The sequence below is a fragment of the Hypomesus transpacificus genome, chromosome 15 (genome assembly GCF_021917145.1).
Source record: "Hypomesus transpacificus isolate Combined female chromosome 15, fHypTra1, whole genome shotgun sequence".
In the NCBI taxonomy this organism is placed as follows: domain Eukaryota; kingdom Metazoa; phylum Chordata; class Actinopteri; order Osmeriformes; family Osmeridae; genus Hypomesus; species Hypomesus transpacificus.
Genome location: NC_061074.1, coordinates 13,071,571 through 13,091,959, shown reverse-complemented (window position 1 = coordinate 13,091,959; position 20,389 = coordinate 13,071,571). Strand labels below are relative to the sequence as shown.

At 41.5% G+C, this 20,389-nt stretch overlaps 3 protein-coding genes across 3 annotated transcripts; 2 read left to right on the top strand and 1 right to left on the bottom strand.

The window, feature by feature from the left end:
- The first annotated feature begins 900 nt into the window (after positions 1–900).
- camkk1b (calcium/calmodulin-dependent protein kinase kinase 1, alpha b) lies at positions 901–7,139 on the top strand. The gene is made up of 17 exons (XM_047036115.1): positions 901–1,183; positions 1,666–1,934; positions 2,066–2,113; positions 2,209–2,262; positions 2,425–2,476; positions 2,636–2,769; positions 2,910–2,946; positions 3,056–3,077; positions 3,224–3,312; positions 3,733–3,932; positions 4,128–4,181; positions 4,372–4,445; positions 4,580–4,667; positions 4,806–4,934; positions 5,100–5,200; positions 6,350–6,394; positions 6,683–7,139. Exons 2-17 carry the CDS (start codon positions 1,707–1,709, stop codon positions 6,759–6,761), a joined length of 1,434 nt encoding a protein of 477 aa, XP_046892071.1. The 5' UTR covers positions 901–1,183; positions 1,666–1,706; the 3' UTR covers positions 6,762–7,139.
- Positions 7,140–10,204: 3,065 nt separating this feature from the next.
- On the top strand, positions 10,205–11,623 carry LOC124478031 (heat shock protein beta-1-like). The gene is made up of 3 exons (XM_047036140.1): positions 10,205–10,637; positions 10,749–10,812; positions 11,015–11,623. Exons 1-3 carry the CDS (start codon positions 10,268–10,270, stop codon positions 11,142–11,144), a joined length of 564 nt encoding a protein of 187 aa, XP_046892096.1. The 5' UTR covers positions 10,205–10,267; the 3' UTR covers positions 11,145–11,623.
- A 3,484-nt stretch (positions 11,624–15,107) lies between these two features.
- ywhag2 (3-monooxygenase/tryptophan 5-monooxygenase activation protein, gamma polypeptide 2) lies at positions 15,108–20,072 on the bottom strand. The gene is made up of 2 exons (XM_047036137.1): positions 19,810–20,072; positions 15,108–17,175 (listed from the first exon to the last, which is right to left on the bottom strand). The coding sequence occupies exons 1-2, from the start codon at positions 19,894–19,896 to the stop codon at positions 16,519–16,521; spliced, it is 744 nt and encodes a 247-aa protein (XP_046892093.1). The 5' UTR covers positions 19,897–20,072; the 3' UTR covers positions 15,108–16,518.
- Positions 20,073–20,389: the final 317 nt, after the last annotated feature.

Genomic DNA, 20,389 nt, shown 5'->3' with positions numbered 1-20,389 from the left:
GCGTGTTTCGCTTTCTCGACGTTAGGTGGAGCTCGCCTCTTTTTAAGAACTCGGAAAGCGCAGATAAAAGCCTAGTTTCTACTTTAATATAACTTTAAGTAGGTACTTGCAAATAATGAGTACAAACATACTACATAAAGGCCTATTAAAGTTGTCAATTAGTCAAATTGTGAAGAAAAAGATATGTAAGGTATTTAATAAATCGAAATATGGTTTACCCTACTTATTGCGCTAGAGCCTACAGCCAATCGTTTCCGCGAGTCGATGGAATTGAATTAGTTGATGTGATAGGTTACTATAAAACAGCTATAGGCAACATTTGTACCATGTAGCCTACTGTGTACAAGTTTAATAGGCTAGGAAATAACAAAAACCTTCAGGCTAAGTTATTTAATATAACAGATGTCAATTACATTTAGCAGACGCTCTTATCCAGAGCGACTTACAGTAAGTACAGGAACATCCCCCCGAGGCAAGTAGGGTGAAGTGCCTTGCCCAAGGACACAACGTCATTTTTCACGGCCGGAAATCGACCCGGCGGCAACCGTCTGATTAATAGCCCGATTCCATAACTGCTCAGCCATCTGACTCCAATTAACGATGTACCATACTTATGTCAACTTATCAGTCTATTCTGTAAAATGTAAGTTTAAAACTATTGGTTTTTATTAGAATATACGTTTGTTTCTCTATCAGTGTTGTTATGTGTTGCTATGTTGCTATTATTTTATGTAAGACTTGAGCCGCTTTAAACCAAGGAGAAGGTCCTGACAGGCATAACCCCACTTAAGACCGGGACATTCCATGAACTTCAACTTAAGACAAGGCTGCTCCTTGCCACTCCTCCAGAGGTCTCTCCCAGCTTAATGTATTGACTGACCTGAACACTTATCATGTGCTCATGCTCCTGGTCATGACTCCATCCAATCAACTATTATCCCCTGGGCTTGGGAGGAGTCTGTTGGTGTACTGTACTGTAAACACTGATTGCCTCTCTTAGAATGAGCATCAGTTGGCTAAATGTGGACTGAGTTAATCCCTAAGGCTTGGGTGATCTTGTAGTTCCTGGCTCATGAGAGAAAGTCGTGTTCTGAGACACAAAGGATTTTTCCCACCTAATGATCAGCAGGAGAGCATGCAGCATAACAGCACCAGTCACCTGAAGGAAGTCCTAAAGCTATGTGTAAGTAAAAACAAATGTACATCACTGTGTATCAATCAACATTATTAGTTGGATATTCTACAATGCATCTTTGTTTGTGGCTAGGTGGTAGGTATGATAGGAGCTCATTTCCCAGTCATTGTCACATCATGAACGACATTTTGATATCAAAATGTTTATTTTCAAAGAAGTCAAACAGTATTGTGTTTTCAGTTGTTTTGGCATTGCACATAGTCAGCCTTTCAGCCTATTAAATAAGATGTTCAAATTCTCGCTACTTTCCCTGTTACATAAGAGGCTATTTAAATCCATGGTCTAAACACCAGTCAGACGTAGTAGCCATTTTCATGTTTAAAGCTTATAAACTAAACCTGATCTTACTGTATGCACAAGACTCCCACGGGTACATTTAAAGTGTGCTGTTTTTGATTCAGTACTGAAAATCTTTCTATCCTTACAGAATGATTGTGTACCTTTTAATGCTGTCTGCACGCTTCCCTCAGTGACATCCCTCTACTGTTGCTTCCATTGATCTGGGACGACAATGAGTGCTGACAGTGACGCTGACCATGCCGAGCTGGCTGACATGGTTGCAGCCATCAATGTGACACCCAGCCAGCCGCATAATGGCTTCAGGTCCAACCCAGGCAGGAACCCCCCTCGGCGACTCAGCCTTTCAGACAGGAAGCTGTCACTGCAGGAGCGGGGGACCAGCCGCGTGGCACGCCAGCCCACCATCGAGTCCAAGCGTGTGTCGATCTCTGATTCAGAGGTCAATGTCTAGATAGCATGCCCTCATATGTGTGTCTGATTCACACATATCTGGTGGAAACACATTTTGTTTTGACAAAAAGACAGTGTATCTTTGTGTTTAATTCATTTAACAACCTTCTTTTTTCCTAGGATTGTATCCAACTCAACCAGTATAAGCTGCAGGACGAGATTGGAAAGGTAAAATATTTGTTTTGAGTTCATCAAAGATAACTTGTTATACTTTAAGTGTTGTGTCTGAGACTGTCCTTTGTAATGATTTCTTTACATTACAGGGATCCTATGGGGTGGTGAAACTAGCTTACAATGAGCATGATGAACAGTACTATGTAAGCTGCTTTCCATCTTTCTGTTAGATCAGAAACGCATTGAAGCATCTTTATTTTCTTGCTCATTCTCAACATATGTGACTGTTTCACAACTACTGGTTTTCTCCCAGTAGTTCATGTTTTGTTTAATCTCTTCTGAGTCTCTTTTGTCTCGTTCTTTAGGCGATGAAAGTAGTGTCTAAAAAGAAGCTGATGAAGCAGTGCGGATTTCCTCGTAGGTGACGCTGATCTCTTGTACTGTCTCATGTTGTTTATTCTTTATCATGGAATCTCACACACTTGTGCGTGTGTGCACGTGTGCGTGTGTGCGTGTGTGTGTGCATGTGTGTGTGCGTGTGTGTGTGCGTGTGTGTGTGTGTGTGATGTCCCAAAGGCCGTCCTCCGCCTCGGGGACCCAGCCAGGAGCAAGGACAGTCACCGATACCGCTGGGACCTCTGGACAGAGTCTACCAGGAGATTGCTATTCTGAAGAAATTGGACCACCTTAATGTTGTCAAACTGGTAGAGGTATGTCTTTACATTGACTTTATATAATTATTGAAACTAATATGGCAGTACTGGATGAAATATTGTTTTAGCATGGTGATTTGATTTGGTTCAGCAATTGAAAGTGATGTTGAAAACTGACTTGGACTGTTTTACTGTAGGTTCTTGACGATCCTTCAGAAGACAAGCTCCATATGGGTAAGTCATCACTTTCATGTTTCATATACTGTAGTGTTGATATGATGCTGCTGAATAAGGTTTATACTGACTCACTCTGATCATCCTTATCTATGTGTTGACTGTTTAGCCTTCGAGCTGATGCCAAAAGGGTAAATCTGTATTTGTTAATTAATGTGAAACAATACTGTTTTTATGTATAACTGTTGGCTACTTGCTCTTAGGTTAAGTATTTCTTTGATTATTTTGTTAGTATGGGACCTTTAGCCATTTTTTCCCTGTTTGCTGTGTATCCCAGGCCAGTCATGGAGGTGCCTACAGATACTGTGTTTACAGAGGAACAGGCTCGCTTCTATTTCAGAGACATCATCCTGGGCATTGAATACTGTGAGTCTTATCGAAATGTTATTATCTACTTAATGATACCCTCCACACACTAGCCCCCTTCCTCATCTCTGTCTCCATGCTCTTTTCATTTCTGCTCCTACTCTCCCTGATCCTCCCCTTCCTGGTCCTCTCCTCCATCCTCCTCTTCCTTCACCTCCTCTCCCTGCTCCTCCCTTCCTGGTCCTCTCCTCCATCCTCCTCTTCCTTCACCTCCTCTCCCTGCTCCTCCCTTCCTGGTCCTCTCCTCCATCCTCCTCTTCCTTCATCTCCTCTCCCTGCTCCTCCCCTTCATGGTCCTCTCCTCCATCCTCCTCTTCCTTCACCTCCTCTCCCTGCTCCTCCCCTTCCTGGTCCTCTCCTCCATCCTCCTCTTCCTTCACCTCCTCTCCCTGCTCCTCCCCTTCCTGGTCCTCTCCTCAGTGCACTACCAGAAGATCATCCACCGAGATATTAAGCCCTCAAACCTGCTTCTGGGAGATGACGGGCACGTGAAGATAGCAGACTTTGGTGTGAGTAACGAGTTTGAGGGGAATGATGCCCTGCTGTCCAGCACTGCAGGGACCCCAGCTTTCATGGCCCCTGAGATGATGTCAGAGAGCGAGCAGAGCTTTACCGGCAAGGTGAGACATTGGCCTTCCTGTTAACATTTTGGATGAGAAAGTATATGCTGATTATTCTTATAGACCTTTTATGTTTTCATCTTATTTGATCTTATACCCAATCTGGTTCTTATGCTTTTGTATTAAAACTGAGCGTCAAAAACACTTTTCATTGAATGATTTTTGCCTAACAAAACAAATACTTGTGTTCACCAGGCTTTAGATGTGTGGGCGATGGGAATTACGCTGTACTGCTTTGTCTTTGGCAAGGTTAGCACTCCTATGACCTTCTGTGTTTTACAGAAAAATACACCAAACTCTGTCTTAGTTCATCTACCTCTATTGGTTTCTCATTTGAATTTGTACACTTTGTTGATTAATACAGCTACGGTATTACACTATATTTAAAGCTGCTATGCCTGTACAGGTTTGTATTAATAGTCTTTTATTTATTTGCCAGGTCCCTTTCTGTGATGATTACATACTTGCTCTGCACGCCAAAATCAAGAATGCTCCTGTAGAGTTCCCAGAGACGTAAGCACCACTCAGCAAAACATCAACATATCAGCTGTCACTGTAACCTCACGTACCTTGTCAGTGAATTGTAGTTTAATGGATAGAGGCTTAGCTGTGATTGTCGTTATTAATCTAAATGAATGGTGTCTTAGGCCTGTGTCATCTGAGGACCTAAAGGAGCTGATCTCCAAGATGCTCGATAAAAACTCAGAAACAAGGGTCAGCATCCCTGAAATCAAGGTGAGAGAAGGAAAAACAACTCAGATGGACTGTTATGTGCTACCAATGATCCAGAATGATCCAGAGTGTTGTTAGTGAGGTTGTGTTTAGTTTTCCAGGGTAGTCTGAGTTGTGTGGTGTGTGTCCTGTCTCTGGCAGCTCCACAGGTGGGTGACGGAGAATGGTGCTTACCCCCTGCCCCTGGAGGAGGAACACTGCACTGTGATCGAGGTCACAGAGGAGGAGATCAAGAACTCTGTCAAACTCATCCCTAGTCTGTCTGCAGTGGTGAGCCAGCTGATAGCTCTACAAAGTGCAATACCAGCTCTGTGTTTGAGCTAGCTAAAGTTAGGTTTGTCGGCAGGCGCTGGTGGCCAGGTTTGTCTGCCTGCTATTTGAAAGTCTCGGGTCACTATTAGCCTTTATCACCTTCCCCCCCTTTGCCCACTGCAGATCCTGGTCAAGTCCATGCTGAGGAAGCGTTCCTTCGGAAACCCCTTCGAGGGCAGTAGGAGGGCGGTCAGGTCCATGTCTGCTCCTGGAGGCCTCATTACGTAAGCACTTTACAAATCCTCAACAGGGAAACATATTCAGCTGCCAGCATCAGGATTAGGTCTCAGACAAGACAAAATAATCTACACTCACATACAGACACAGTCATTCACAAACAAGTGTTTGTGTGTATATGATATCCGTGTTTGAGTATGAGGGAGGATACAGTCTATTATGTTTCACCAGTTTTTTTCCATTACTGGTAAAGTACAGTAAATGTTTTAGTTAATGTTTGTTTGGCACAAACAGAGAGTAAGTGCCCTTAAGATACCCAGAAAGATCTTTAACTTCAGCGGAAGTGTTTAGCTCTGCCGGATAATGGCCCAGCAGAAGCTTTTGGGGCAGGGCTAATGTGGGGCCTTGAAGCTCTCCATTACGTAATCAGAGCTGCTGAAAGTGGCATTTCACCCTTGTGGATCTGTGGGAGGTCTCTGACACAGCTAATTGCAGCATGTGAGGCCTGTTTTGTTCCAATCCACCCAAAGGTCTATTGTTGATCTGTTAGCATCCGTCAACCAGTATCTGTTGTGGATTCTGCTTAACCATAAGCCTGCTATCCTTGATCCCAATGGCATGCATAAGAGATTGCCCCTTCAATAGCCATCTCTCTTAGTAATGTAAACATTCTATTGACTGTATATTAACCATAATCAGCCTCAGGGTTTCCCACAGCACTTTTCAGTTAAGGCGGCCACCTAAGCAACACACGCCTGCCGCCTTAACTACTGGCGTTTTGGAATGGAAAGGACACGCCTGCCGCCTTTACTACTGACGCCCCCCCCCCCCACACACACACACACACACATGTTCTGTGGGAAGCCCTGCGGCTAGAGAACTGTGATGAAAGTCACACTTATAGAAGATACTTCTATAAGTAAACACAAACCAACCTCTTTAGCACAGTTTGCGGTGGTCTGGGTAAATAGGATGTAGAGACAAGCCTAATTATAATTTACACCATTACAATGTGGTGCAGGTCTCCTCTTATCCTCCTCCACACACAGCTGGCTGAGTCACACGCTTAACTGCAGGGCAGTCAGTACCACCATGGCAATCAACAACCTTTTCACGTCTTCACAGAGTTATTAGTCATCCTGTCCATTTAACATGAAGTCATTACTGGTTTGTTGAACTTCTCTCTCATTGTTTAGGGACACTTGGAAGTTGAGATCCTCCAATGTTCATCCCTCACTGAGGTAAGTGCATCAACAGTCGTGAGGAAGCATCCACACTCTCCCTTGTTATTCTCCAGTGTTCAGGGAGTCATCCTGGGGTGGATTTGGGGTAAAATATTTTGTCAATGCTCCCTTTTCCTGTCTCTTTAGTCTTTGTTCTGATGTGAAATAATAAGCAGTGGTTTCGAAAGAAAGACGGCATTTAGCACAACGTTAACTATTAATCCCCCCCCTCCTTGTCCACACCCTCACATAACTTACATAACCTACATATCCTTACATAACCTAATGGAGCGTTGTAACCTACAGAAACACAAGCAGGGAGGAAAGCAGAGATGGAGAGCTGGAGGACTTGTATGAAGACGATGCTTTCACTGAAACTCTGTAGTTGACCTGCTACACAAACAAGAAAAAACAAGCATGTTAAGATTTTCAGACCTATTTGTGTAAAATATTTGCTCAGTCAATAACAGTGTGGATGCTGTAATCCCAATTCCCATATGATTTTTGTGATGTTCTAATTGACCAAATGAAGGATTTTTACAGTCACAAAATGTTTGTTAGCTTTTTCAATGAGATGTACTTTGTCTATTTGTGATGTTACTGCACATTTGGTTGTGAATATCTCTGTGAATTATATTTGTGTGTTCAAATGTATCTGTAAATATGTATCATTGTCAAGAAAATATTTTTGCATGCTTTCATAACGTAACTACTGAAAATAATAAACCAAAGCTATAATTCTTGTTGTCAAATATTTAGTTTTTCTATCTGTACACATTTCAAAACAATATAGTTGAGACACTCTGTTGTGGATGTATAGAACACTAGATGGCAGCACTGTGCAAGTTAGTGATTAAATCTGCACGTAAATCAATTTGTCAATTTTGCATCTCTATATTCGAGTCTGATGCCCTGTATTTCTGCAGCAAAATTGAGCGTATGCCTCTTAAGTTCCCTTGCCCATTTCCTCTTTGTGTATTTGAGTTTGTTAGACCTACAGAAAACAACACTCTTTAGTTCAAATTTATACACTGTATACTGTGCTAACCTAAAGGTTTCTTGTCTGTTCTTACAACAGTAAACCGTTTCAGTCTCTTCCTTTTGTAGATGGTGTAACTTTCCATACAGTCATACACAATCCATACACACCATCTTGAGATGAGTGTCGTGCTCACATGAAGTATGTCTTTCCATCATCCTTCTCTCTCCAGAGGACATATAGGTTTGTACTATATAGTCCTGTCTGAGCACAGCAGACCCACTATCTGAAGGGCCTGTCATATTAGACATATGTGCAGTGTTTGGACAGCCATGCAGTTCCCTTATCCTATAGAAACACCACAGGGGTCAAGTTATACAGTACAGTAGGTTATTTGTGGTAGAGGGTGTCCATGAAATGATCTTCGCAATGTTAAATGTTAAGAATACAGAGTAGGCTGAGTTTATGTGCAGTACAACAAGCAAACCTGCCGTTTCTGACATATATTGGCATATGCCATCTATATATGCATGGCAAGAGGAGCAGAGAATTGGGTCTGAAAAGAATGTCTTTCTGAACACAATCACAGACACTATCTATCATCCCCCTCTGTCTAAACATTCTACACCACAGCTGGTAACGCGCACGGAACACAAGAAACGTTACCATCGACGACAGCTTAACCCCTTTTAGATATACATATTTAGAACAAGTACAGTAGGCTACATATGGAAAACAGGACATTTATCAATATTGTTACGTTACTCATTTAATTAGTTGCCATTTTTGCTGTTAGCTCCACTCCTTCGTTTTCTACTCAAAAGAGGCCATCCTGAAAACCACAGAGGAATGTTTCTAAGCAGAGGTAACTGTGGAAACAGTTGCCATGCAACAGGATAATTGTTTTACCAGTTTCTGATATGGTGTAAAAATTCAGGCTGTATTCCACTTCGTATATACATTTTTTTTACCTCACGATCAGGTGTCCCTATTGTTTTTGCTCACATACGGTACCTTCATGTGTAGCCCCAACTTGCTGACCCACACTTAGCACACCAATAGGGCTTAGGTTTCTGACACAGCATTTCTCAAATCCAACGCATTCTTCACACTGTCAGTCATAATACAGAAATGGCAAGATGCATTGTTGAATGCATAAAACATGTAGGCTTTAGATGAAACATTGTTGGACAGCGTCTTCATTTGCAAGTTCCTGGCAATCCATACTGTACATGCCACACCTGTATGCTATATCTATCTTGGGTCTTTTAGATTGTATTCAATTTCATGCTTCCTCTCTTGTGAAGGGGCACCAAAAAACACACAACAAAAACAGAACGAAGCCATGCAAAGAAAAAAGGTGGAATTAAAACCATCATTATTTTCATGGTTAAACAAACAGAATCACAATTTGTCATCAAAGAGCCAAAGGTTTCCTCTTATGTTGGTGAGCTTCTGTGTGCATGTTTGTGCTACTCTTTCACCATGGGCTGGATGTATGTGTCGCATGTCCTGTGCCATGTTATTTAAGTTGCAGCTATGTGGGCACTCAGCATGTCAAGACAGGGAGATTACTGCTAATGTTCGTAGTCATGCAACTTGTCATTTTTTCCAGGGTGGGTACAGTCTATCTGCCACATGTCACTGGATTGGACATCCAACTTTAGACATAGGACACTTAAGCCTTTATTTTAGTATTTCAAGTCCCTATGTAATGGATGGCCATGCATTAAGTGCCTAGATCTGTACATTCTGTACTCTGACATGTGCTGAGTGTGGACAGTTGGGTTGGCAAGGTGCCCTTAAATAGACCACAATAGTATCCATGGGCTTTCATGTCAGAACAGACATGCCCCTATATATTAATTTATTTACTCAGTGTCACATAGCAACTGCTGGCTACACCATTTGACACATATGTTTAAAAAGTCCTTCATGCTTGCCAGGAGCTTATATGTTTGTTTTTAGGAGTAACTATTCAACAATATCACTATTCCTTTTTAAAAATCAGACTTTGAAGTGATAACTTTGTTCACAAACGGTCTCTTTGTTCACAAAGTTCTGCTGGTACTACTTTGGTTGACTGTTTGAATCCTTTGGGTATCACAGGTTCCTCCTACTGCAATGCATGAGATAATTTTGCTTTTGCAATTTATTAATGATGGTAAGAACTGTTTAGATTGGTTGTTTATATACATTCAGGGTCAGTCCTAGGATGAAGACTGATTCATTAATGCTTTCCCTGCCCAATACTCTAAGATGAGCTATGGTCATCTTCCACACTCCACGACCAGTTCCCTATGTTTGAGCTATGTCAAATGATCCTCAGACCAGCTCACCACCCTTATGTATGTTTGGAAAAGCATCCACACATGTTGTCTGATCCCAGGGTAGACTGCCACTCTACAATTCCCTCCACTTCATCAGTGAAATTCCTTCAAACTGAATAGTTACAGTAAGTAACTTCTAGGCAGGCATCAGGTCTCATGGAGAAACCAACTGCTCTGTGATGGGAGTTGTGAATCTGTACGTTGATGCAGGCTGTCTCCTCTTCCAAAACTGCTGAGTGCTGCTGGACTGCTGGAGTCTTATCTCAACAGGCGCTGATACGGATGAAGAGTAGAGCGGGGGGGCCAGATACCTTTACAAGCCTGTTATGTATAGGAGAAGATTACAATTGTCCAGCAACTTTACCAGGGTGGGGTTTTCGTTTGAATTCCTTTGCAATGGTGAGGAGGCTTCCCATGAATAGTCAACCCCAGAGTCCAACAACTCTAAAAATATCTGGTTCGAGGGGGCAGAAGGGGGGCAGACGGAGAGGTTTATAAAGCCCATACCCGAGGAGCCTCACTCCACTCTCACCTTGACTTAGTGCGAGACTGAGACCTACCCTTCCGCAACCCACCGGCACGATGACCGAGCGACGTATTCCTTTCACCATGCTGCGAGAGCCCACCTTCGACCCCTTCCGCAACTGGCACCACGGTAGCAGGCTCTTCGACCAGTCCTTCGGCATGCCCACCATCCCAGATGAGTGGGCCCACTGGCCCGGCACCCACTGGCCCGGCTACCTACGTCCTCCTGGCTCCTCTGTGGATGGTGGCTTCGTCTTCCCCTCCCTAATGGGCAACCCCTACGCCCGCATGATGAGCCGGCAGTTGAGCAGTGGTCTGTCTGAGATTAGACAGACCCACGACCAGTGGAGGATCAGCCTAGACGTCAACCAGTTTGCCCCCGAGGAGCTGACAATCAAGGCCAAGGATGGAATCGTTGAGATCTCTGGTACATGTCTGGTGTTGATGCTCCATCAGATCCTACAGGAACTGCTATCTCTTAACACAAAACAAAAATTCAAACTTCCACTCAAATAATATATTTGTCTCTGCTTTTCAGGAAATCACGAAGAGAGACGCGACGAGCACGGATATGTGTCCAGGAACTTCACCAGGAAGTACACGTGAGTACACAGACAACCAAACCACACACAAAGCAGAACAAAATAACATGATAATGAAAGTAATCACTGAATCAGCTACTGATGGAAAAAAATAGATAAGACGAATTCCTTTCATGAAATTGGGAACTTTGCATGCACTAATCAGCCCAGTGGATATTCTGAAGTCTCTGTGGTCTAACCCTCCTGTTTCTTCCATCTGTAGACTCCCCCCTGGTGTGGACTCTGAGAAGGTGACCTCCTCTCTGTCTCCAGAGGGTGTGCTGACCGTCGAGGCTTCTCTGCCCCTGCCAGCTCTCCAGGGAGACCTCAGCATGTCGGTCAAGAGAAAGTAACTCCTGGAAGTGCCTCTCCAGCATCAGTCGATTTTGCAGACAGCAGTTGTCGAGTGCTATTTGAAATGATCGATACTGTTACTTTAGTGCCTCCTGTTTGTTTTTTTTTACCTTGAATTGCATTGTTAGTACCATATTCTGGTAGTCAAATATAAGTAAATGTGCTTCATGTGGCTGTTTCTGCAAAAACAACTTCAATTGTTTTAACCACTGGTATATCATAGGTCCAACCTTTTTCTCTGGTTCTTGGTTGCTTGGAAGGAAACGCAACAAGAAGGGTTAAGGAAAAGTTAATCTAGCAGGAATTCTCAGCAACCAATCAGAGCTGTGAGAGTCAAGGATACAATACATCTACAAAACAGTAGATGTTAGCCAGCAGTAAAGATAGGAGAGAGAGAGCACTGTTGCATAACTGATTGTGTTTGTTTTTGATGCTGCATGATATTGAGATGTGAGATAATAAAGATGCAATCAGGTTACAGTGTTTGCTTTTCTTTGTCTCCTACTGTTTTTAAACGTTGCCATATTAATGAATAGCATTAATTTCAACCATGCATAGCCTTCATTAACACCAAATGTGTTTTGGAAGAAGGAGAGAAGCTAAGCCAAGATTATGAAATACTTAACTACATAACTATGCATTGTAGTATTTCTTCTTAATGAAGCTTAATCAGTTTCTAGGTAATGGGGATGGCGGCATGTGTGGTACAAAGCATACATTTGAGTAAATGGCACAGCATTGTAATATATCTGGGACAGATTGAGGTGGTAGTGTGCTAAATTTGGCAGAAGTTCTCTTATGCAATAATTTTTTGAGCAGTCACTGAATATACTATTAGCCTAGTCTCAGTGGTGGGCTTGTCACAGTAATGTCCCTTTCCTCCTCAAACTCTTCTCCCAGGCAATACAGAGAACTATATATAGAACTGGCTGTCTGGGCACTGAGCATCTACTGTGCTTCTCTTGCTTTTAAATTACAGAATATTTCTGGAGCATGGTCATCATCTTTTAACATTGTATAAGTGAACATCAGGTTGAAATGCCATAGAATAGACTTTCTAATGAAGTCTATACCTTTCAACATGCAGAAAGTGCATGGTGTGCCAGAATATAAAGATCACACCTCAAGTTTCAGCACTGGTCCAGGAGGTGGCTGAACACTCCCTCTATAGTGAGTCTTTGCATTTTCAATGTGTCCATTGTCCAGTAAATCAATAATTCCACTGGTTATCTGGAACATTACCCATCGCCAATAGATTTGACTTATTATGCATTACATGGATAGTATTTAGCTGCTGCAACCCACTGGTGTTACACAAACCATTTTTTTTCAACAGACTCCAATGTCTACATGGAGTTCCAACCCAATCGACTGCTGCCCTCTAGTGTCCACCTACAGACCCGCCATTCTTGCCACCGGGTAGTCTACCTTGTTCACCTTCCAGGTTACATGAAAAAATATATATCGACCCTGCAGCACACATGGTCGCCCAAACTACACAATCCTCCGAGAGATGCATGTTCCCATGATTTTCGTCAGCGAGGTGAGCCTCCCAGTAGGTATCATCTGTGACAACATGCAATTTTAATTGACATTCAGAATTGTGATTGAGCACACCTCTAAAACGTCCCGTTTCAAAAGCCTTTATCTTTACAACGGCAGGTGTTTTTTCGATCTTCGGATACGAAAGTCGTCTGTCTGTCTGCTGTGTATCTAATTTATCAACCAATGGTTATTTTGCAAGCAGCGATTGCGCCGTATCTTATGTGTTACTGTGTGTCTGTTTGTCTTGTCGCTGATGCGGGTCCTAATTGGCATAATACCTTAACGAAACCGTCTCTAAGAGGGGTTGAGTTGTCGGGCGCAGCGCTGAGTGGTAGACAGGTTGGTGCTGATTTACAGGTTGGTGCTGAATAATATTTTCTGTGTTGCTCAAGCTTTCATATTTTTTCATGAGATGCAATACGCGTCTAAGCGGTGCAGCAAGAAGCTGTGCTAAGAGTCGGATGCTTATTATAGCCCCAGCAACAAGAATTGGATTGGTGACTGCGGAGGGAAAGCCTATCAGCTATTGGCTGGCGAGGAGGACCGTTCCAAGCCCAGAAAATCATCTTATGAAAGCTTCAGTGCAGCAAGCTTCAGCAGCAGGCTGCAGTCGACAGAGAGCAGAAGCTGCCTTTTCTGATTATCAATCACAGTGGTGCCGTTGAAAACAGTTGTGCATCAATAATTGAGAGACAAACTAATTTACAAATCCACTGTAGTGGAATGCAAATAATAATGACTCAAATGAGTAATAGAGATTCAATGTCCAACAAACATTAGGCCTCAACAAACTACTCTGAGATTAAATGAGATTGCTGAACCTGTATATTTCAGAAGTCCTGTTCCATATTATGAATGTTTATTGATGAGCAAAGGACCCTATCAAATATGGTTTGTCTTTTCAAAAATTCTAAAGATCTGGCAGCCTCTGCTCTGCAATGCAGCCATTTAGACATACTCTCTCTGTTTCAATGTCTCTCTCTCTCTCTCACACACACACACACTAACACGCATACTTACACAGACAAAGAAGATATTTGATCTAAGTGTATGACCCAAAAACAGGTTATAAATTGTACTGAAGAGAATATAGAGTGGGTACAGTATGGTTTAACCTTTACTAAGCATGCCTTTGGATGCTGGTGTCAGCTGCTCGACACATCTCACCATCAATAATCTTATATTTGAACTTAAAAGAATGAAGCAGAAAATTAATCATGGAAACTGCAAAAAATAAATATGAAAATACAGATAAACAAATCACTTTAATTGGACAACAAAAGGCAATCAAATGGCAAACATTTTCCGTAAATTACACCACAGTGAAATGTCCCCTAAAATGTGATGGATTTCGGTATTTAAAAGTAGTTTTTCATTTGTTGATGGTTAATGTTAAAGTAAATGTTTTCCTACAGTTATTCATTTCACTTCAACTTATGAAGTTCAAATTAAATGAAAACGTAAATAAAAACAAAGTATAGGTTTAAACAATTCAGTTAAATAAATAATGAATCATAACAATGCATGGATTGCCAATAATGAAGGGAGATCCTGAGGACACAGATGACACAATTCTCGCTTTGGATCAAAGCATCTGCTAAATGAATAAAAACGTAATGTACACAAAACTAATGACAAATTAATTAGCAGCGCCATTTTAAAACCACACGTTGCACAATGGATCCACAATGGACCATAGAAAGCAGCATTGGAGAAAACAATCCAGCTATAAATAAACCATAGCCTACTTTAACTATACGTCCTCCTTTTAAAAATAAATTGTGATATTTTAACTCTCAAAGGAAATGAATGAACAGTAACTGTATTGACAGTGGATAAGCCAGTGAGCCCCTCCATTTGTTTGTGGACCAGTTTAGACATTTTGCATCACCACATGATCAGATATGTGCATTGGTGTTTATCTAGTTAGGGTGGATTTTTAAGTTATAAAAAATACCCACACAGTCTAAGTCATGGAGAGTGTAAATCCCTTGTTGCATACATATTTTCATGGATATTTAAAAAGATACCTACTCCTCAACAACCGCTCCAAGTCAGTGGGGAGTCAGATGGCTTAGCGGTGAGGGAGTCGGGCTAGTAATCAGAAGGTTGGCGGATCGATTCCCCGCCGTGCCAAATGACGTTGTGTCCTTGGGCAAGGCACTTCACCCTACTTGCCTCGGGGGGGAATGTCCCTGTACCTACTGTAAGTCGCTCAGGATAAGAGCGTCTGCTAATTGACTAAATGTAATGTATAAGTCATCATGACAGTCATACTCTATGTTGATCTTTGTTTTATCTTAGGCACACATCGTACTAATGGCACATACCAAGGATTCATACTCCTCCATCTTTTTACGATCAAAAGTACCTCCTAACATTACAACAATACACTGGACCACCATGGAAATGGTTTGTTTATAATTTTGTCATGTTCTTTTTTTATTGTCATAGCTATTATTTAGGTTCTTGTGCAACTGCTACATAATGACTCACATTCAAGATATTTGTCACTCAGAAACAGCAAAAAGGTATAAAAACAATCCAACAAACAACAGAAAAAGTATACTGTCAGAAATAAGCTGTGGTCCATGGTTCTTTAACAGAAACTCAGATTCTGATGACTTCACCATTGTTAATAATAACATGACAGAAAAAATACTCAAATATCGTTCTAAAAACATTGTCTTGTTTTATAATTCCATATTCATAGTTTTGTAGTGACTAACAGCAGCTGGTAATATTAAGTGATCACTGGGTTTTTCTCCTTATTTTTTCTTTTTTTTTTTTACTTCCATAACAAATTAAATACACATATTGCATGTCACTATAGCGATGCTATCATTACAAGTCAATTTCAACAATCACCATTTTGGTATAGCAAATCAAGACAAAACCAAGAATAAAATGAAAAATTATAAATAAACATAGACAAAGCCTATCTTTTTTTTCAATCATATGAATACTTAACACCCACAGTATAAGTTAATAAAGTCAAGCTACTGTATATAAATACATCACCAGCATGCACAATATTGAATAATCGTTATTATTGTTGTACTGTAACTGTAGTCATCTTACACGGAGGAAACAGTATAGTAGGCAAGTGCATTTAATAAAACAAACACTGAAGTAAACCACAAACTCTGAAGCTGCTTTAGTTTTTTCTGTTTTAAACTGTCTTCCCAAAGAGTTCCAGTGCCTTACTGTAAATGCCTAATATATCGTAGATAGAAAAACGTATTGAGAACAGTTTTTCACCTTTTTATATTGTTTTTTAAAAGCATAATACTTCAATTAGATATTAAGGGGAAATCTACTATATTGTTAATTAAATTAATTGTCGTGGTCTTTCCACACTCCCTGACAAACGTTTAATGTAGCTTTGTTCTAGTACTGGCACCAATGCAAACTATCTTTATGAGGCATTCTCTTTCAAGTATTTCTTCATCTCCCAAGTGTCTTGAACACATCTCTATCACACAAAAACCTAACCTAAGCAGCTTCCTGTGGAACGAGACCTGTCCCTTTGCCAGTGTGAGGCTGCCATTTTAATCGAACAACGACCTCTTCCAGCTGATTGATTGACACATCAGTGGTTTGGCAAATGTCAAAGAGAAAACCAAGAAGACGGAGGCCCTTTCAACTCTTTATATATATTTCTATATATATTAAACTAAGATTTCACCTCCCCTCTCACATCTCTGTTTGAATCTTTTCATTGAACACATGGAAAAATAAACAACAGCTGCTGTGGTAGTATCATCGGCAATAGCGGCTGCCAAAGTCCACTGGCCTTTCGTTTTTTTTTCTAAGCATGGTTTCTCTTTAATTGTTGCCCTCCCCTCCCTCGTCATCCTGCTGGTCACTTGTCCACAGTGTCAAGTTGTCTCGAAGCAGCTGCATGATGAGAGTGGAGTCTTTGTAGGAGTCCTCGTTGAGGGTGTCCAGCTCAGCGATGGCGTCGTCGAAGGCGGTCTTGGCCAGGTGACAGGCCTGCTCGGGGGCGTTCTGGATCTCGTAGTAGAACACGGAGTAGTTGAGAGCCAGGCCCAGGCGGATGGGGTGGGTAGGCTGCATGTGCTCCTTGCTGATCTCGTGGGCCTCGCTGTAGGATTTCTCAGAGGACTCCACCACGGTAGCCCTCTTCTCACCGGTAGCCACCTCGGCCAGGTAGCGGTAGTAGTCTCCCTTCATCTTCAGGTAGAACACCTTGCTCTCGTGCTGCGTCTCGTTGCAGTTCTTGATCAAAAAGTTGTCTAGCAGATTGAGCACATCCTGGCACACGGCCTCCAGCTCCTTCTCGATCTTCTCCCTGTAGGCCCTCACCATCTCTATCTTCTTCTCGTTGCCATCGGCTGAGGTTTTCTGCTCAATGGAGGAAATAACCCTCCAGGATGAGCGGCGAGCGCCAACCACGTTCTTATAGGCTACAGACAGGAGGTTCCTCTCCTCATTGGACAGGGCCTCGTTCAGTTCTGTTACCTTAGGGAGGGTACAGCGAGGTTGAGAGATTAGTGGTGAATATCAGAATGTTATGACATGGATAATGAAACATTTGTTATTCCACCCATAATGCCATAACCTACTTCACGTCATACTTCAACTTCATATTGTAGTTGAGATTGAGATTATTGTTACTATGAGGCTGGCAAAAATAAAAACCGCACTAACCAACAAAATATTGATGAAACTTTGCACTTCTGATGCTTGATTATCAACTGTATTTACTATGTATTATTGTATGTAAAAGCATGTGCTAAATGTATCAAATGTAAAATCCTGCAGGTTTTATGTACAGTAGGCTGGCTATTATCACTACATTAAGATGACATTCAATATCAATGCATGGCACAGCATTAGGGATGTTCAATTCAATTTTCCATTTGAAATTCCCAGTTTCCATGGCAATCACTTAATTTACTGTACCAGTATATCCAGCTGCCTCATGGCCAGCTAATGCTAGCAAGCAAGCAGCCATATTCCATATACTGAGAGTGGGGGTGGGGTGTGGCGGATGATGTTCCCATGAGCACTGGGGGGCAGCTGCACTGTAAGTGAAGACGATCGCTGCACCAGGCAGTTAGTTCACGTGTTTCAGTGACCTTCTCTCTGGTTCAAACTGACCTTTCACCTGAGTGAAACACCAGGCAAGAGTATCACTCTGACCACAGATTTAACTATTTATATGCCAATGTGGGGTAGGATTCTGTATATTGTATATAGACTGGTATTGAGATACATGTAAAAGCATTCAAGACCTGTGAAATTACCTAAATCAAAAAATGTTTTACTTTTATATTGCCTAGGTGACTAATTATGTGCCTCTGAAATTAAACTGAAGAAAACTTCCAACTGATAATCTAACTATCACTGAATTGAAGCTTCCATGTCCCATCCCCCTTGGTCTTGTCTTGCTGTGAGATCACAGTATTAAGGCTAGCTTGTGAGTGGCCCCATTGGCTCTTATCGATGAGCCAACACTGCTCCTTCCTCATGAGCTAATGTGACATTCCCTCCCGGGGTGAACAAAGATGGCGGTTAAGAGATGACGTCAGAGCCATCATTTCCATGGCCAACAGCATATTACAATATAAATAGGCCAACATGTAAAGCTTATGAAACTGTTATTTGTTTTCATGTTTTTCATGTTTTTGTGAAATACAAGTGAATACCTGTTTCCTATTCTTTGGCCAACGGTACAGTATGTATTAAAAGCAACTTGCTACAAATTTGGGAGAAATATTAAAGCAGCAGTTCAACTGACCTTTTAATGTTAGCAAGATACCCAAATGATATAGTTATGGAGCAGGCCTAATTCATGGTCATTTGATTCCTCGTTTCTTTTCCCTGCCATGAAGAGAGTCCTGACAGAACTACCAAGGGATTTCCCTTAGAGACAGCACACCCCTACTGGTACACTGCGAAATCAACCTCTTTGGACTATCCAACGAGAAATCTACCTTTAGGCACTGTAGCATAAAGCGATATTCTCTCAACTCCAGAGAGGGAATCGTAGTGCATATCAAGTGGTACCACTTAAGAAATATTTGTTTTTTCTGGTGACAAAGCATTTTCCAACAGAATTAAAACCCAATCAGACTTTAATGTAACCAAGGCTACAGACAATGTTTCAGACGCCTAGCAGTAGGCTAATGAGACAGGCAGCCTACAGCCAGTAGTTTATTGGCTAAATTCGAACACTGGGCAACTATGACAGCCTACTGCAACCGCACGTCAACAAATTCACACAATTTAGGTAGGCTACAATTAAAACTATATGCTGAACAAAAAAACAAAAATGCAAACAATAGGCTAACTGAAAACACTGCAGCCCAATACCCAGTCTCAACATATTGACTCACTGCAATACGACAAATAATTTTCTAGAGACTTCTGCTGCCTCCTACGTTTGTTTTGTGTAAAGAGCTGCAAATTGAGAAACCAGTCTAAGATGAACGCATTTCACACATTTTTTTATTTGATTGCACAATTGTTTTCATTAGGTTTATCATAGAGGTCAACAAGACATCTACCAAATGTTCGTATAGTTGCCTGCACAATTTAATTCAAATAATTGCAGATGGGTAACTTCACGCTGACAAGCTGCTTTTTAATGACAATTCAGACAAATATCAACAGTGTACAAATATAAATAGCCAAGTCTGTAAAATACTTTAACATGGTTTAATGTTGGTGAATCCTAAACATATGTATTTGCATTGTAGTGTAGTGAATCGCAGTGAAAGGCATGAGAAAGGCACCGCCCAAGGAGCTGAACAGACTCATTCTTGCTTATCAGCCTCTAATTAAAACACCGATCTCTCATATTCAAAAACCCGCCATGGGAATGAGCAGAGTTGAAGCCCGTACAGTTTTGATTTATTTGGATGTGCATTGCAGTGATAGGCCTAGCTATCGCTGAATGAGCGCGTAACTGTAGAATTGACAATATGCCACAATCAAAATGTTTCACTGCTGTGGACATCCAAGTAGCCCAGAGTAAATGTAATGTACAAACTGATACATTCAGCTATCATAGATCATTAAAATACTTGGGAAAATGCCGAATGTCAGATATTCTCATTCCAAGGCAATGGTTTGGGTGGAGAGACTTACCGATTTCATGGCTGCTGCCATATCATCATATCTCTCCGCCTGTTCAGCCAGCCTGGCTTTCTGCACCAGCTGCTCGCGATCAACCATTTTATTTTAAGGTTTGTGTTTACGTTATTCTATGTCTTAGAGAATGATATGCTGATATTTTACTCGCAATGCAGTGAATGTATCGCGCGAACCTAAAACTGCAGCTGTTCCCTGCTGTCTGCGCTCGTGCAGACGGGACACCCTCCTGACACTTTCTCGTGGCTTCGTCATCTCTCAGAAAGGTGGGTGTCTCGCTAATGATGTAACCACTCTTACATGGGAATACAGAGGCCCTTCACATGATTTTGGCAGAACAGATGATAAATTAATTGATATTTAGTATCATGGGGAATGCCTGTGACATCAATGTAATGTAATCAAAGAATATATATGTTTATTCGCGAGAGCTGAACTTGCATGGGAAGACAGACAGAACCCTAACCAAACCTTATCCCCTTGATATTGTTATGGAGTAATAATGTTTCATAATGTTTTTAAACTAAGTGAAATACTAGTTTAGCTTTATATCACAATCATATTCAATTGTATTTAT

Coding starts and splice junctions, on each gene's coding strand:
- ywhag2 (XM_047036137.1), bottom strand. CDS start 19,896: ATGGTTGATCGCGAGCAGCTGGTGCAGAAAGCCAGGCTGGCTGAACAG. Junction 17,176..19,809: donor TGGCAGCAGCCATGAAATCG/GTAAGTCTCTCC, acceptor ACCCTCCCTAAG/GTAACAGAACTGAACGAGGC.
- LOC124478031 (XM_047036140.1), top strand. CDS start 10,268: ATGACCGAGCGACGTATTCCTTTCACCATGCTGCGAGAGCCCACCTTC. Junction 10,638..10,748: donor TGGAATCGTTGAGATCTCTG/GTACATGTCTGG, acceptor TCTGCTTTTCAG/GAAATCACGAAGAGAGACGC. Junction 10,813..11,014: donor AACTTCACCAGGAAGTACAC/GTGAGTACACAG, acceptor TTCCATCTGTAG/ACTCCCCCCTGGTGTGGACT.
- camkk1b (XM_047036115.1), top strand. CDS start 1,707: ATGAGTGCTGACAGTGACGCTGACCATGCCGAGCTGGCTGACATGGTT. Junction 5,201..6,349: donor GCTCCTGGAGGCCTCATTAC/GTAAGCACTTTA, acceptor CTCATTGTTTAG/GGACACTTGGAAGTTGAGAT. Junction 6,395..6,682: donor AATGTTCATCCCTCACTGAG/GTAAGTGCATCA, acceptor TGTAACCTACAG/AAACACAAGCAGGGAGGAAA.